The following is a 13,458-nucleotide window of genomic DNA, read 5'->3' as shown; positions in this document are numbered from 1 at the left end:
AATTTTAAAAAATCACATGGACTATAGTGCGACCCAAGTGTCAAATTTGAAACCAAATATGGACTATAGCGAGACTCTACTGTACACCCAAAACATTTGCGATTTGAACATTTAGGTCAGAGGTGTGCAAGAAATCGTTGAAACCGAATTAACGTCAAATGAAACATGTACGTCAATGGTCAAAACGCTACTAAACTTATTTTGACGTTAATTCGGTTTCAACGGTTTCTTGCACACCTCTGATTTAGGTAGAGCTCTTCTTCTTGAATTCGAATTTCGAGCACTTCGAAAAGCATAGGACGCTTTTAGCCAGACCTTTTTTCTAGTATTTTTTCACGTTCATACATTCCGGATTGGAGTGCCAAATTTCGGCATAGTTGCAAATAAGCACCGAAGTCCTAAGTTTGAAATGCAATATTTTTAATTCATATTGATATTTTTTGTTACTTCCTTTTCAGGAAGGTTGTATGGAACCTTGAATACTAGTTTATCATCTTTGTTTTCTTTAAATTACTTCCTAAAATATTGAAAAATTAATAAAAATGTGGACATTGCTTTGGGTAGTATTCCGGCCACTTTGAGTATAATACCGGCCACCTTGTTTGTGACCACCTTTTGTGAAGCAACGGATTGAAAATTTCGAAACGTCAAACGGAACGAGTTTAATATTTACTTTAATAAGTTTATATGACCCACAAGCCCTGAGATCTTCCGTGTAATTTGTCCTGAAGAGTAGCATCTCAAATTTACGTGCAGATTCCTGTAGCAATTTGCTCTTCCTGATCTCTTCCAAGGCCTTTTCCACATTATCCTTTTCATAGAAGCTATTTTTTTTCTCTGGACATTGGAGAACTTAGAAATTGAAAAAAAACATAAAATGAATAAGAAATTTAGGAAAGCAAAAGATGTTGCCGGAATAGGCAACATTACCTCACCGGAGAGACGCTCACAAAGTATATACTTTTTTACGCGAAAAACAGGATCCAGCTGGGAAATTTCACCCGAAATTTAAAGATTGATTCACTATTAACACTATTAACATAAACAGAAATAATCTTTAATGAAAATTAATCAATTTTCATGAAAAACATCGAAGGAAAACCCTCTGCATTTCACCACAAATCACAAGACTGCTAAAACACAAGAGATCTGTCACATTTTTGTAAGACTCTTTCCACACTGAGTTTTTATTACACAATTTAAATTCAAAGCATACCCAAAATTTAACGATTTTTGTGTTAATACATCCTAAAATGATTAAATACTTAAAAGCAAAGTGAATTCATTGACTATTTGAAGATTACATACATAATTTTAATTAATTTATTTGCTTGGCCGAAATTACACTCAAAGTGGCCGAAATTAGAAGCTGGCCGAAATTTGGCACACTTACCCTAGGGGTTTCAAATCTTAAAGCTCACATACTCGGCATGTGAAATCTCAACTTGAAATCGCTCTCCTGTATAGTTTGCCATTCGCGACTTATTCGTTTTATATTCTGAGCCTTCGATTTATTCTAAATCAATATCAAACATTGGTCTTCCTTGCAAATTGAATCTTATATGAAAGAATCACAACTCACATAAGCTGTAGCAAGTTTACCACTAGCTTAGTTTAGTCATGGTAATACCCTGTATCCCCTGCCTATATGCTCGATTTATAGGAAAAATACACACAAACATGTTATAGTTGTATTAACTGTGTCTTAATGAAGAACGAGGGAGAATATTCTGAACCACATGAATTTGTGGGCTTTTTAAAGTGACGAAGATAGGGGACAAATGCTCATTTGATTCTCGGCAGTCAAACAGATTAGTGAGAAAAGTTGCAATGAAGCTCTCCGTGAGTGCAATAGTGCTTCTCGTTTGTACTTCAAGTACATGGTGTTACATTGTTGATCCAGGACCAGTTGTGATAGCGTCAAGTGGATTAGTTTGGCCACAACCGAAGAAAATCACAATTGAAGACACGTTTGCAATTATACGTCCACAAAACTTTAATTTTAACGTAAGAAATTTAAAAAATAAAATCCTCAATAAACTCTTGTAAGTAAAAACATGGTTATGATTGCAGACTGTAAGGAATACATGCGACATTCTCCGTGATAGTTTTGTACGATATAAGGAACTAATAGTTGCAGAAGCACAGAGACTGAGGAAGAATGAAATAAAAAGCGCACGCCGGAGTCGAGAGAGAATTAATAGAATCAACTATGATGATTGGTACGATGATGATAAATTCACGGTGAGTAACTATTTGGTGGAAATATTTTGTGCGAAAATGTAGAAAAAGATCACTCACAGGGGTCATTAGATCGTGACCTTATTGTGTTTCATGTACGCTTTACATTCGTAATTCCAAAAAATCCCCTCCTACAGTGTTTTGCACAACAATTTGAAGTTGAATATCTCACTGATAAAGCCAGCTGACTAAAATGCACATAATTATCCAAAAGAATAATATTAACGGTTGGACATATATAATAATCTTAATGATTTTATTATTAAAAAAAATTAAGCCTAATCTCTTGTAAACTACCTGCAAAGCATCATCCCTATAAATTACTTCTAGAGCATAATTATTTTTTTCAATCTTATTTAATGCAATTAAAAAGCAATTTTCCAAAATCATAACTGGAAGAACAATTCTACCCTAATAATATATTCTTTCTTTTCCTTTAAAGATCATTTAAGCGTTTAAGGATGATAGACACCGGTTTCACAAAAAAAAAATCCTAAGGCTTTCTAAAGTTAAGATTTCCCAAATTAGCTTAAAAGTGATAGGGTCGGAGGAACGTCTGTTCGACAGGGAACCCCTATTGACACTTTTGTCAAATTGTTGAATATTATTTAATGTATCTAGTAAAATATAAGGAATATAAGTAATATAACGTTTTTTCTGTAATATACATTTTACTATAAACAGAGATTTCAAATTTCATATCCCAAATGGTACAGAGTAGGGTGTCAATAGGTGCTGACACGAGTTCTTAAAGGGTCAATAGACGTTCCTTTCACCCTACAATTGAATTTCGGATAAAAATTAGTTATCGGTTATGATCATATCATAAGCAATTGGAACTGGTCCAGACTTGTTGGAAGTTCCAAAACCTTTCCAACAAACCAAAATATGATACCATTCAGTTGAGAAATACGCTCTCTAGAGCCTTTTTAACCTTTTCTCTTGAAAAACTGTTAGGAAAGATTCAACGGTATTGTCGTATAAGGACGAAATGTCCGCCTAGGCAATCACACATATCTAAAAATGAAAAAAATCGTACGACGCGTTTTCGAGTAATCCCAAAAAATACATGATGGGTGGAAAATGAGGAGTATATTATTGGTTCCAGATCCAGGGTCGACTTATGGTGGGTCCTTCGAAGGTCCCAAGTCTCTATCTCTAACCGTTTGTTGTTGTTCGTTGAGAAAAGTGGTTCCTGGTGGTGTAAGATGGAAATTTTAGGATTAATAAACTTTAATCATAACCAATATCAAACTATATTTTGGAGTAGATACAGAAGCAAGTGAAATCCAGGAGAATAAGATATGTGAAATAACCATCTTTTGGAATTTTCGTGGTTTTGGCTTTCGGAATTTTGGCTTTTTGGGATTTGGGCTTTCGGGATTTTGACCCATTCGGGATTCCGACTCATTTGGGATTTTAGCTTTCGAAATTTTGGCTTTGCGGATTTTGGCTTTTCCAGATTGTGGCTTTTGACTTTCGGGATTTTAGTTTTCGGGATTTTAGCATTTAGGATTTTGGCTTTTTGGGATTTTGGCTTTCGGAATTTTGGCTTTCTGGATTTTGGCTTTCGGAATTTTGGCTTTCTGGATTTCATCTTTTCGGGATTTTGGCTTTTGACTTTCAGGATTTTGGCTATTTACTTTCAGGATTTTGGCTTTTCGGGATTTTGACCCATTCGGGATTTCAACTCATTCGGGATTTTAGCTTTCGAAATTTTGTCTTCGCGGATTTTGGTTTTTCCAGATTTTGGCTTTTGGCTTTCAGGATTTTGGCATTTGGGATTTTGGCTTTTAGGAATTTAGCTTTCTGGATTTTAGCTTTTCATGATTTTGGCTTTCGGAATTTTCGCTTACTGGATTTCATCTTTTCGGGATTTTGGATTTTGGCTTTCGGGATTTTGGCTATTGACTTTCAGGATTTTGGCTATTCACTTTCAGGATTTTGGCTTTTCGGGATTTTGGCTTTCGGGATTTTGGCTTTTCGAGATTTTGTCTTTTTAGGGTTGTGGCTTTCGAGATTTTGGCTTTTCCGGATTTTGGCTTTCGGGATTTTGGCTTTTAGCTTTCAAGATTTTGGCTTTCAGAATTTTGGCTTTCTGGATTTTGGGTTTCGGGATTTTGTCTCTAGAATTTTGGCTTTCGGGGTTTTGGCTTTTCAAGATTTGGCTTTTCGATATTTTGTCTTTTTGGAATTTCGGCTTTTGGCTTTCGGGATTTTAGCTTTCTGGTTTTTGGCTTTTCGGGATTTTGGCTTTCTAGATTTTGGATTTTCGGGATTTTAGCTTTTCATGATTTTGGCTTTCGGAATTTTCGCTTACTGGATTTCATCTTTTCGGGATTTTGGATTTTGGCTTTCGGGATTTTGGCTATTGACTTTCAGGATTTTGGCTATTCACTTTCAGGATATTGGCTTTTCGGGATTTTGGCTTTCGGGATTTTGGCTTTTCGAGATTTTGTCTTTTTAGGGTTGTGGCTTTCGAGATTTTGGCTTTTCCGGATTTTGGCTTTCGGGATTTTGGCTTTTAGCTTTCAAGATTTTGGCTTTCAGAATTTTGACTTTCTGGATTTTGGGTTTTTTGGATTTTGTCTCTAGAATTTTGGCTTTCGGGGTTTTGGCTTTTCAAGATTTGGCTTTTCGATATTTTGTCTTTTTGGAATTTCGGCTTTTGGCTTTCGGGATTTTAGCTTTCTGGTTTTTGGCTTTTCGGGATTTTGGCTTTCTAGATTTTGGATTTTCGGGATTTTGGCTTTTCAGGATTTTGGCTTTCGGAATTTCGGCTTTCGGGATTTTGGCTATTGAATTTCGGGATTTTTACTTTTCGAGATTTTGTCCTTTTAGGGTTGTGGCTTTTGGGATTTTGGCTTTTTCGGATTTTGACTATTAGCTTTCGGAATTTTGGCTTTCTGGATTTTGGCTTTCGGGGTTATGGCTTTTCAAGATTTTGTCTTTTTGGAATTTCGGCTTTTGGCTTTTCCGGATTTTGACTTTTGGCTTTCGAGATTTTGGCTTTCGGAATTTTGGCTTTTTGGTATTTTGGCTTTTGGCTTTCAGAGTTTTAGCTTGCTAGTTTTTGGCTTTTCAGGATTTTGGCTTTTCAGGATTTTAGCGTTCGGAATTTTGACCGGCACCGAGTGTAACTATCTAAGAAAAGAATCTGCCTCTCAGTATTCAAATCAGGAAAGAAAATGATGAAAAATATTTACAAACGCGATGTCAAACTTTCGTCAAAGCGAGAAAATAGGAAGAAAGTGTTTTTTCCTAATTTATATTTAATTTAGTATATGCTAGATTCGAAAATATGCACGTATTTATTTATTTATAGGAGCAGATTTCTCCATCTAGTTTCTAGTACATTTATGAAATTATTTTAATTATTCAAATTATTTTAAAATTTTTCATATAAATAGTTTTGTAAGCCACTATATCGATTGCTCAGGATAAGAAACGAATAACTCGCACTAGACAAATTTTACAGGAAAGCGTTTTGTAATTTTACATGCAAAGTATAGATGTATCCAAAAAGCGAATAAAACGATTTTTGTAAAAAAAATCGAGTTATTCGACTTATATTCTGAGTCGTCGATATATTTAATTAATCAAATTACATTTCATGATTTCTTTAGGGATTTTTGGAAGCTGTTACTGTAAATCTAGAGCAACCATGTGAGGATTCTCCTTATCTGGGAATGGATGAATCATGTAAGAAATCCTTTTCCATTCAGAGCTTCTGACATCGTGATTTTTTTTTGCAATTGATTTGTTTTAGATAAATTCACCCTCAAAGATTCAGAAGCTGTTTTGCAAAGTTCGAGTGTTTGGGGTATTCTTCGGGGATTAGAGTCATTCGTTCAAATGATAACACCAGCAAAAGATAACAGATCACTGAAAATTAACTGTTCATCCATTGAAGATGAACCAAAATTTTCGCATCGAGGTCTCTTGTTGGATACATCACGGCATTTTATTCATTTGGACACCATTAAGATGATCCTCAATGGTATGGCTTATAACAAACTGAATGTATTTCACTGGCACATTGTGGATGATCATAGTTTTCCGTATGAAAGTGCAAAATATCCTGAATTGAGTGCACAGGGAGCTTTTCATCCTACGCTCGTGTACACTCAAAATGACATAGCAGCTATCATTGAGTACGCTAGAGTTCGTGGAATTCGAGTACTGCCCGAATTTGACACTCCTGGTCATACGAGATCCTGGGGAGTGTCACATCCTGAACTCTTAACCCAATGCCATCTGCCTTATGCAGGAAAACTTGGCCCAATTGATCCCACAAAAGTGGAAGTTTACTCATTCATTAGGGAACTTTTTGGCGAAGTGACACAAGCCTTTCCTGAGCAGTACTTCCACTTGGGCGGTGATGAAGTGGGCTTTGAATGCTGGAGCACAAATCCTGACATTGTGGAGTATATGAAATCGAAAAATTACACAAGGTTTGAGCAATTGGAAGAAGAATTTATTCAGAAAGTCGTTGATATTCTCGATGATTTAAAGTCCAAGTCAATTGTATGGCAAGAAGTTTATCAGAATCAAGTGAGACTGCCACAGGGAACTGTAGTTCAGGTCTGGACCGGCGATAGAAAGGCACTCATGTCTCAGATTACATATGATGGTTTGCCGGTACTTCTTTCCTCCTGTTGGTACCTGGATCATTTATCCTCAGGAGGAGATTGGTTAAAGTACTACGACTGCGATCCGGTCGATTTCCCAGGGACACCAGAACAAAAGGCACTTGTAATGGGCGGAGAAGCTTGCATGTGGGCAGAAGTAGTAGATGATACAAATGTTGTTCAAAGGTGAATTATTTACCAGCAACAGAAAAAAACAAGATATTTTATTCAAAGATTCTTAAATCTTCCTCTACACAGGATCTTTCCACGAGTATCGGCAGCTGCTGAGAGATTATGGAGTCACGAAGAAGGTGTACTTGTACAGAAGAGATTGGAAGAACATTCATGTCGACTTCTAAAGAGAAATATACCATCTCAGCCACCAAATGGACCTGGATTCTGCCTCTAGAGAGAATATCATGAATAAATATGCTCACTTATTGCTGTACATTTGTAGATGCAATCTCAATTGCTGTCAATCCTTCAGATGATTCGTAATTTTCAGGAATGAGTAGAATAATGAGAAAAAAGTATGTTAGAGTTACAATAATGAGAACCAGGCGGTCAATGAGACTGGCCACAAAATTCCACTTTGTCGTATTTTTATGATCATTGGCTTTTGGTTCAACCAAAATTGCCGTATCATCTTCAGCTCCCTCCTCCATTTTCTCCATTTTGATTTTACTAGGATCCACAACAAATTTCCCTGCTGCGGAATCCTTGACCATGTCCACAGGAGATGAAAGCCAATGAGGCACATCACACTCAAGACCCATTAAAATGCGTACAATGATAGTGTTTAGGGCCAAAATCCCAATGATGGCTGTGGAATCTCTATAAAACAGGACTGTAACAGGTAAACAATTACTGCCTGATATTTGGGTTAAATACTTTAGCTGCGAGATACTCACGACAATTTGGTATTGTTTCACCATTTTTGGGAACCACCCATGATAATTGCTGTATGAAAAGTATGTGTCCCACAAAGCTCAATGCAATTAGAATCCAACGATCATTTCCACGAGGAGATAACAAAAGAGTTATCATATTGATCAAAACTAGAACTGTAAATAAATTCAAGATATAAAGCCTCTTCCCCTAAATAGTGATGTGTTATTCCTTTAAGAACTACTGGCAACCGATTTTATAAAATTCAACAAATCTGTAATAGGGGAAAGTTCCCATGCTTGATACCATTGGAAGCTTCGTAATGACTAAATTTTTCCTATGTTTCTCAATAAACGTGGCTCCGCAATATATTTTAAAAACTGGCCACTTTCCCATAGTTTTTAACCCTTTAACGACGAGACACTTTTACGGACTGAAAATCAACAATAAATATTGAACTGGTAAACATAATCAATGATAAGTCTTACATCTAACCTTGGAAAGTCCAATAGAGTCTGATTCGGTGTATTTTGTGCTTCTATGAACGATAGGGACAAAAATAGCCCAAAAATTTAAGTAATTTTCCTGACAATACCAATGAATAATTTTTTTTCTTTATTGCCTCTACACATTGGAAGCAAATTTTTGTCATAAATTGCTTTTTTGAAGGAAATTCCCTGCAGCTTTGTAGGGGGAAACGTCAAATTTCTGTCAAAAACGCAATTTTTGACGAAAATTGCTCCCAATGTGTAGACGCCTTTAATGAAAAATATTACGTATGAGTATTGTAGTTTTTATTGACATAAAGGTTTTGCTTAAAAAAATTCAACGTTTAAAAAATAAATAAAATCAATTATGAATTTGAGAATTCAAAAATTCGCCATTTTTGAGCTTAAATATAATAATAATAATAATATTTTATTACACTTAAGCATACACGACTGATACAAAGTTCATTAAGCAATAAGGCATTCATTTCTTGCGTATATTTACTACATAGCAAATAGGACTTGCAAAAAATATCCTAGATTACTTCAACCTTCTACGTTGCAATTACGTACAAACATAAGAAAAAAATAACTTTAAGTAGCCAGGAAAAATTATTTTCTTTATGGGACACCGGTGTTCCAATCGTCCTTAAAGGGTTAACGAATTATAAACAAAGTGATGATAAAACAACATTCCCATTAGTTTCTCATTAAGCTGTCTCTCGGCTTAATCCGTAAGTCTGTATAGGACATGAGCACGAATATCTCAAACCCTAAATCAAATTACTTAAATAAGCATTTTTTTTAGATTAATGGTTTAGCTTTAGATTTTCAATCTTTCGTTAACTTCCTCTAAATAAGTCTTCATCTCAGTCCCAGTGGCGTATCTAGACACTTATGCGGAGGGTGCGGGTGTATGCGAAGGCGCCCTTACCACGGTAATTATCGTTAGGGGGGGGGGGGGGGGGCGGAAGATCATACCCCGAAAGCACAAGCGTCACCAAAAACACAAATTTAACCCATATTATTTGCTCCTCTTTTTTCCTGTAAAACCTTTCCGGATTGTCTAAAGTTATTCATCGTTGTATTCATTCATATCGACGACTCAGAATATAAGTCAAACAACTCGATTTTTTGCAAAAAAAAAATCTGTTTTATTCGCTTTTTGGATACTTCTTTATACCCTCTACCTTCCCTGTGAATATTATACTTGAAAGATAAGGTAACTATTTTCAAATAACTATTAACTATTTTAAATCTAAAATCCTATACTCTGCATGGAAAATGTCAGCTTTGAATCGGTCTCCTGTAAAATTTGCCTACTGCGAGTTGTTCGTTTCTTATTCTGAGCGGTCGATATAGTATAAAAAAGTGAAAATAGTTTTTCTGAAAAACCCCATCCTTAAAAATTTTGATTTTTTACTGTTTATCAGTATCACTGAGTACTCTATTCTTTGAAAAATTTAACTTTTACTTTTGAGTTTAACAGATTTCATTTAATTTTGAAAATTCAGTGAAATTTTAGTTGTTTTTAATAAAAGTTAAACGCAAAAGTGGAAGCTTTCTTTTTCAAGAAATGTAGTACTCAATGTTGATCAACAGTAAAAAATCAAAATTTTTAAGAATGGTATTTTGATTAAGATTGTTTTGAAAACATGCACAACTTGAGCAGGAAATGGTTAAGATTGTGCTGAAAACATGCACAGCGGTTGGACTTCCTAAAACAGATGGTAATCGTCAAAACCGGTACAGCCGCGCACAGCTCAAGAATAAAATGGTTAAAATTGAGCATAAGTCCTGCGTAGCTCAAACAAAATTGAATCTAAATTTTTAACAGTTTTCTTTATCTTAAACGTTTTATGTTTAACAGCTGTGCGAGTTTTCAGCACAATATAAACCGTTTTATGCTTCAGCTATGCAGATTTTATGCATAATATCTGAGAAGTACGAGTTTCATGCACAATCTGAACCATCTTATGCTTGAGATTTCAACATAATTTTAATTTAATATTGTAAAGTATTTTTTTATTTCAACTCAAAATCTTGAAAGAATAATAAGGATAAAATGCGCTTTAGGAGCAAGAGGAGCGCCAAGTAAGCTCTGCAAGAAATTAGGCACCCCCAAAAAGCACCTGAAGGAATTTAAAGTGTCCCTTTTTACTTAAACATGAAATCATGCAAAAATATAAGGGCGAAATGTATTTTGAGACCTTTATGGGAGTCAAAAAAGCCTTTGGAACAGTTGGACGCCTCAGAAAGTCAGAGAATTAAAAAAGTCTTTTTCTTTACTTTAACGCGAAACAGATAAGGACAAAATGCATTTTAAGAACTAGAGAGGCCCCCAAGAAAGTCTCCGAGGAAAATAAAAGTTTTAACACAATATATTATAAGGACAAAAAACATTGTAAGCACTAGAGGGGCTCTGCAGAAAAACTCGGAGTCTATTTTACTAAAATCTTTTTTACTTCAAACATGACAAGAATAAAGGGTCAGGGTTCAGTTGTCTAAAAAAAAGGAACATCGGCGTCCCTTGAGGCTTGCGCCCTGGGCGGTCTGCCCCTCCCGCACCGCCTTAGGTACGCTACTGGTCCGTCCCAATGTAAATAAATTTTATCAAAGATTTCTAAACTTTGCAAGCGACCTTATGTGCTGGACACATCTACGGCTTAAGTCTAAAGACGGCTTAACGTAATTATAATCAAAATAATGATTTGACTATATTCCCATCAGTTTTCCACCAAGCCGTAGATTTGTCTAGGGCATTAGGCTAGGCCTAACCTAGGCAAAGGTGGCTAAAGTAAAACTACAAGATCTTAGCTAGAAATTTCCCAGGAACGGCGTAAAATTTTGTCATTTGTTCGTACAAAAAATTTTACGAACAAATGACAAAATTTTACGAACATTAAATTATGTGTTTACGAACATTTACGAACAAATGCTTGTGAAAGTACAAAAACTGTTCGTCAAATGATCATTTCACGAACAATGTTTATGAATTTTACGAACTTTTTTGTGGGTTATATGATTTACAAGCATTTCGTAAGTCCTCCATAGGATTTTACAAACATTTACTAACAATTTTACAAAATATTTTTTTCTGTGTAGGGAGTTTTATATCTAACGAAAAGTTGTAGTAATTAGGACTGCCCCAGTTTCCCCTAGTGTATACTGCTCAGGCGCCAACATCAACTAAGAGTTCAATTAGCATACATTTCGGGTAAGGTAATATCACATTGTGGTAATATTAAGACTCCCATTTAACATAAGCTTAATATTTGTCCAAGGGTGCAAAATGAAAATTATGATCGGTGAATTCCGTAGTTCTTAAAGGCTTTTGTGTTGTTAATTGAATCGACTTACCAATTGTTGGGATTAGCAAATAAACCGTGAAAATTGATGCATGTCTCTCAAGGATAAAATTATACCTCAATGATGGAAAGGTTTGATTAGGGCAACATGCATAACTTCCATCGTGTTTCTTCATGGAAATGGACACGAGTTTCCATTCATGATTTAAGAGACTATCTGTAGTTTCTACACTATTTTTTGCCGGAACGAAATTGATCTCTTCTCCCGTGTTTATCCAAGCACCAAAATTCAGGGTGCAATTTTGACGATCATAGGGCCAGCGAGTAAAAGATCCAGCACAGTGTCCACTGTACTTACATGGAGGGACACAAATCACACTGCCAGTGGAACTTATGACACAATTTGTCGTCTCACAGGAATTCTCTTGTATCTCTCCATTGTAAAGGGATAAATCAGGCATCCAAATTTGATCGCTCATCTCATAGAATGTTTTTAAATTTCCATATTCCCGTGGATCCCATTTGAAATGATCATCTGTCCAGGCCATTACCATCCAAACGAAAACATTGATGTGATTGTTATATTCGACCTTATTGGTCAAGCACATAAATTAAAAAATAAATTTATTACTATTTTGTTCGCACATTTCTCTAAAAAACTGACAATTATTCTTACATAATCATAGGATTTCACGACCATTTTCACTTTAACGATCGTTGCATTCTTGCTTCCACCATTCGGACGAACGCTTTTATCATAAGTGCACAGCATATCCTTTTTCAATCGCAACTCATTATTTTTTGGTGTTTTTTCACAATCAACTGCTAAAGAGAATTTAACTACAACACTCAAAGCACCCAACAGAAGGATTATTGTTGAAACTAATTTCATTTTAATGGTTTTTTCGTCTTAAGTGGACAGCAGTTGAAATGAGACTAAAATGTTCAGAAGCCTAATGATTTTTTGAGCTGTGAAAACGCCTTAAATTCACAATGATAATACCCTGTGATAACACTGTAATTTAATACTTATTAGACTTTTTGAAATACGTCTGTAGTATATAATTGTTTTAATTGTTCCAAGTAGCAATAATTTTCCGAGCACATGGTTTTGGAAATTTTCTTTTATTTACTGCTCGAACTCAAAGAGAGAGCGGTTATAATAATCATGTTTTCCAACTTGTCACCGTCATGGAGTTTAAACGATATAAGATATTAACTTCCTGTCTTCAGTGACCCTCAATAAAAAAAAAACATTGTCTCCAGATGTTTTGTTTTTTTTTCTTTTCCACGCACCTCCATCCTCTTCAAAATCATGGTTTTTTTTTTTGGTTTTTCTCAAAATCGCCCCAAGCTTTTCAATGATTTTCGGATGTTACTGCTTGAAATCCTACGATTTTTTTCACTTTCAAATATATTTTAGAGGTAGTCAGTCAAGGCGAATAATTCGTCCTTGGACACATATTCGAAAATCATTTCGATATCGAATTTTTGAAGTTCAAAGTTTAACAACCACTTTGGAAGGCCTATTTTTCAACCGATTTGCTTAAATCGGATTTTTGTTTGAAAGATCTTGAAATTTCCAACCCGACTGCATTGGACTTAATCACATCGAACAGACTGGGCTTTTTTACATGATCATTGCTTTTTTACTCCTTCATTGCTTTTTTACACGTGGAAAAAATATTCAAAAAATTGAGGCATCAAACCAATTTTTGCATCAATTTGATCTTTTTCCGTTCTCTGAGACAATATTCTGTAAAAAGAAAATGATATTTTAGTAAAATTAGCCAAATTTAAATACCTTGAACAAAAAGCAAAAAGCAATTGCCCGGTCAATTGCTTTTTCTTGACACTTCCATATTACATAGTCCGTTAACATTCTCTATTTGAATTCACTGT

At 35.2% G+C, this 13,458-nt stretch overlaps 2 protein-coding genes across 2 annotated transcripts; one reads left to right on the top strand and one right to left on the bottom strand.

The window, feature by feature from the left end:
• Positions 1–1,707: 1,707 nt before the first annotated feature.
• LOC129807982 (beta-hexosaminidase subunit beta-like) lies at positions 1,708–7,462 on the top strand. Its single transcript, XM_055857611.1, has 5 exons — positions 1,708–2,007; positions 2,074–2,244; positions 5,868–5,943; positions 6,011–7,058; positions 7,131–7,462. Exons 1-5 carry the CDS (start codon positions 1,831–1,833, stop codon positions 7,279–7,281), a joined length of 1,623 nt encoding a protein of 540 aa, XP_055713586.1. The 5' UTR covers positions 1,708–1,830; the 3' UTR covers positions 7,282–7,462.
• LOC129807983 (neuronal acetylcholine receptor subunit alpha-5-like) lies at positions 6,697–12,783 on the bottom strand. The gene is made up of 4 exons (XM_055857613.1): positions 12,233–12,783; positions 11,609–12,146; positions 7,784–7,936; positions 6,697–7,719 (listed from the first exon to the last, which is right to left on the bottom strand). Exons 1-4 carry the CDS (start codon positions 12,446–12,448, stop codon positions 7,310–7,312), a joined length of 1,317 nt encoding a protein of 438 aa, XP_055713588.1. The 5' UTR covers positions 12,449–12,783; the 3' UTR covers positions 6,697–7,309.
• Positions 12,784–13,458: the final 675 nt, after the last annotated feature.

This window comes from Phlebotomus papatasi, chromosome 3 (assembly GCF_024763615.1).
Source record: "Phlebotomus papatasi isolate M1 chromosome 3, Ppap_2.1, whole genome shotgun sequence".
In the NCBI taxonomy this organism is placed as follows: Eukaryota; Metazoa; Arthropoda; class Insecta; order Diptera; family Psychodidae; genus Phlebotomus; species Phlebotomus papatasi.
This window is presented reverse-complemented; position numbering and strand designations above follow the sequence as displayed.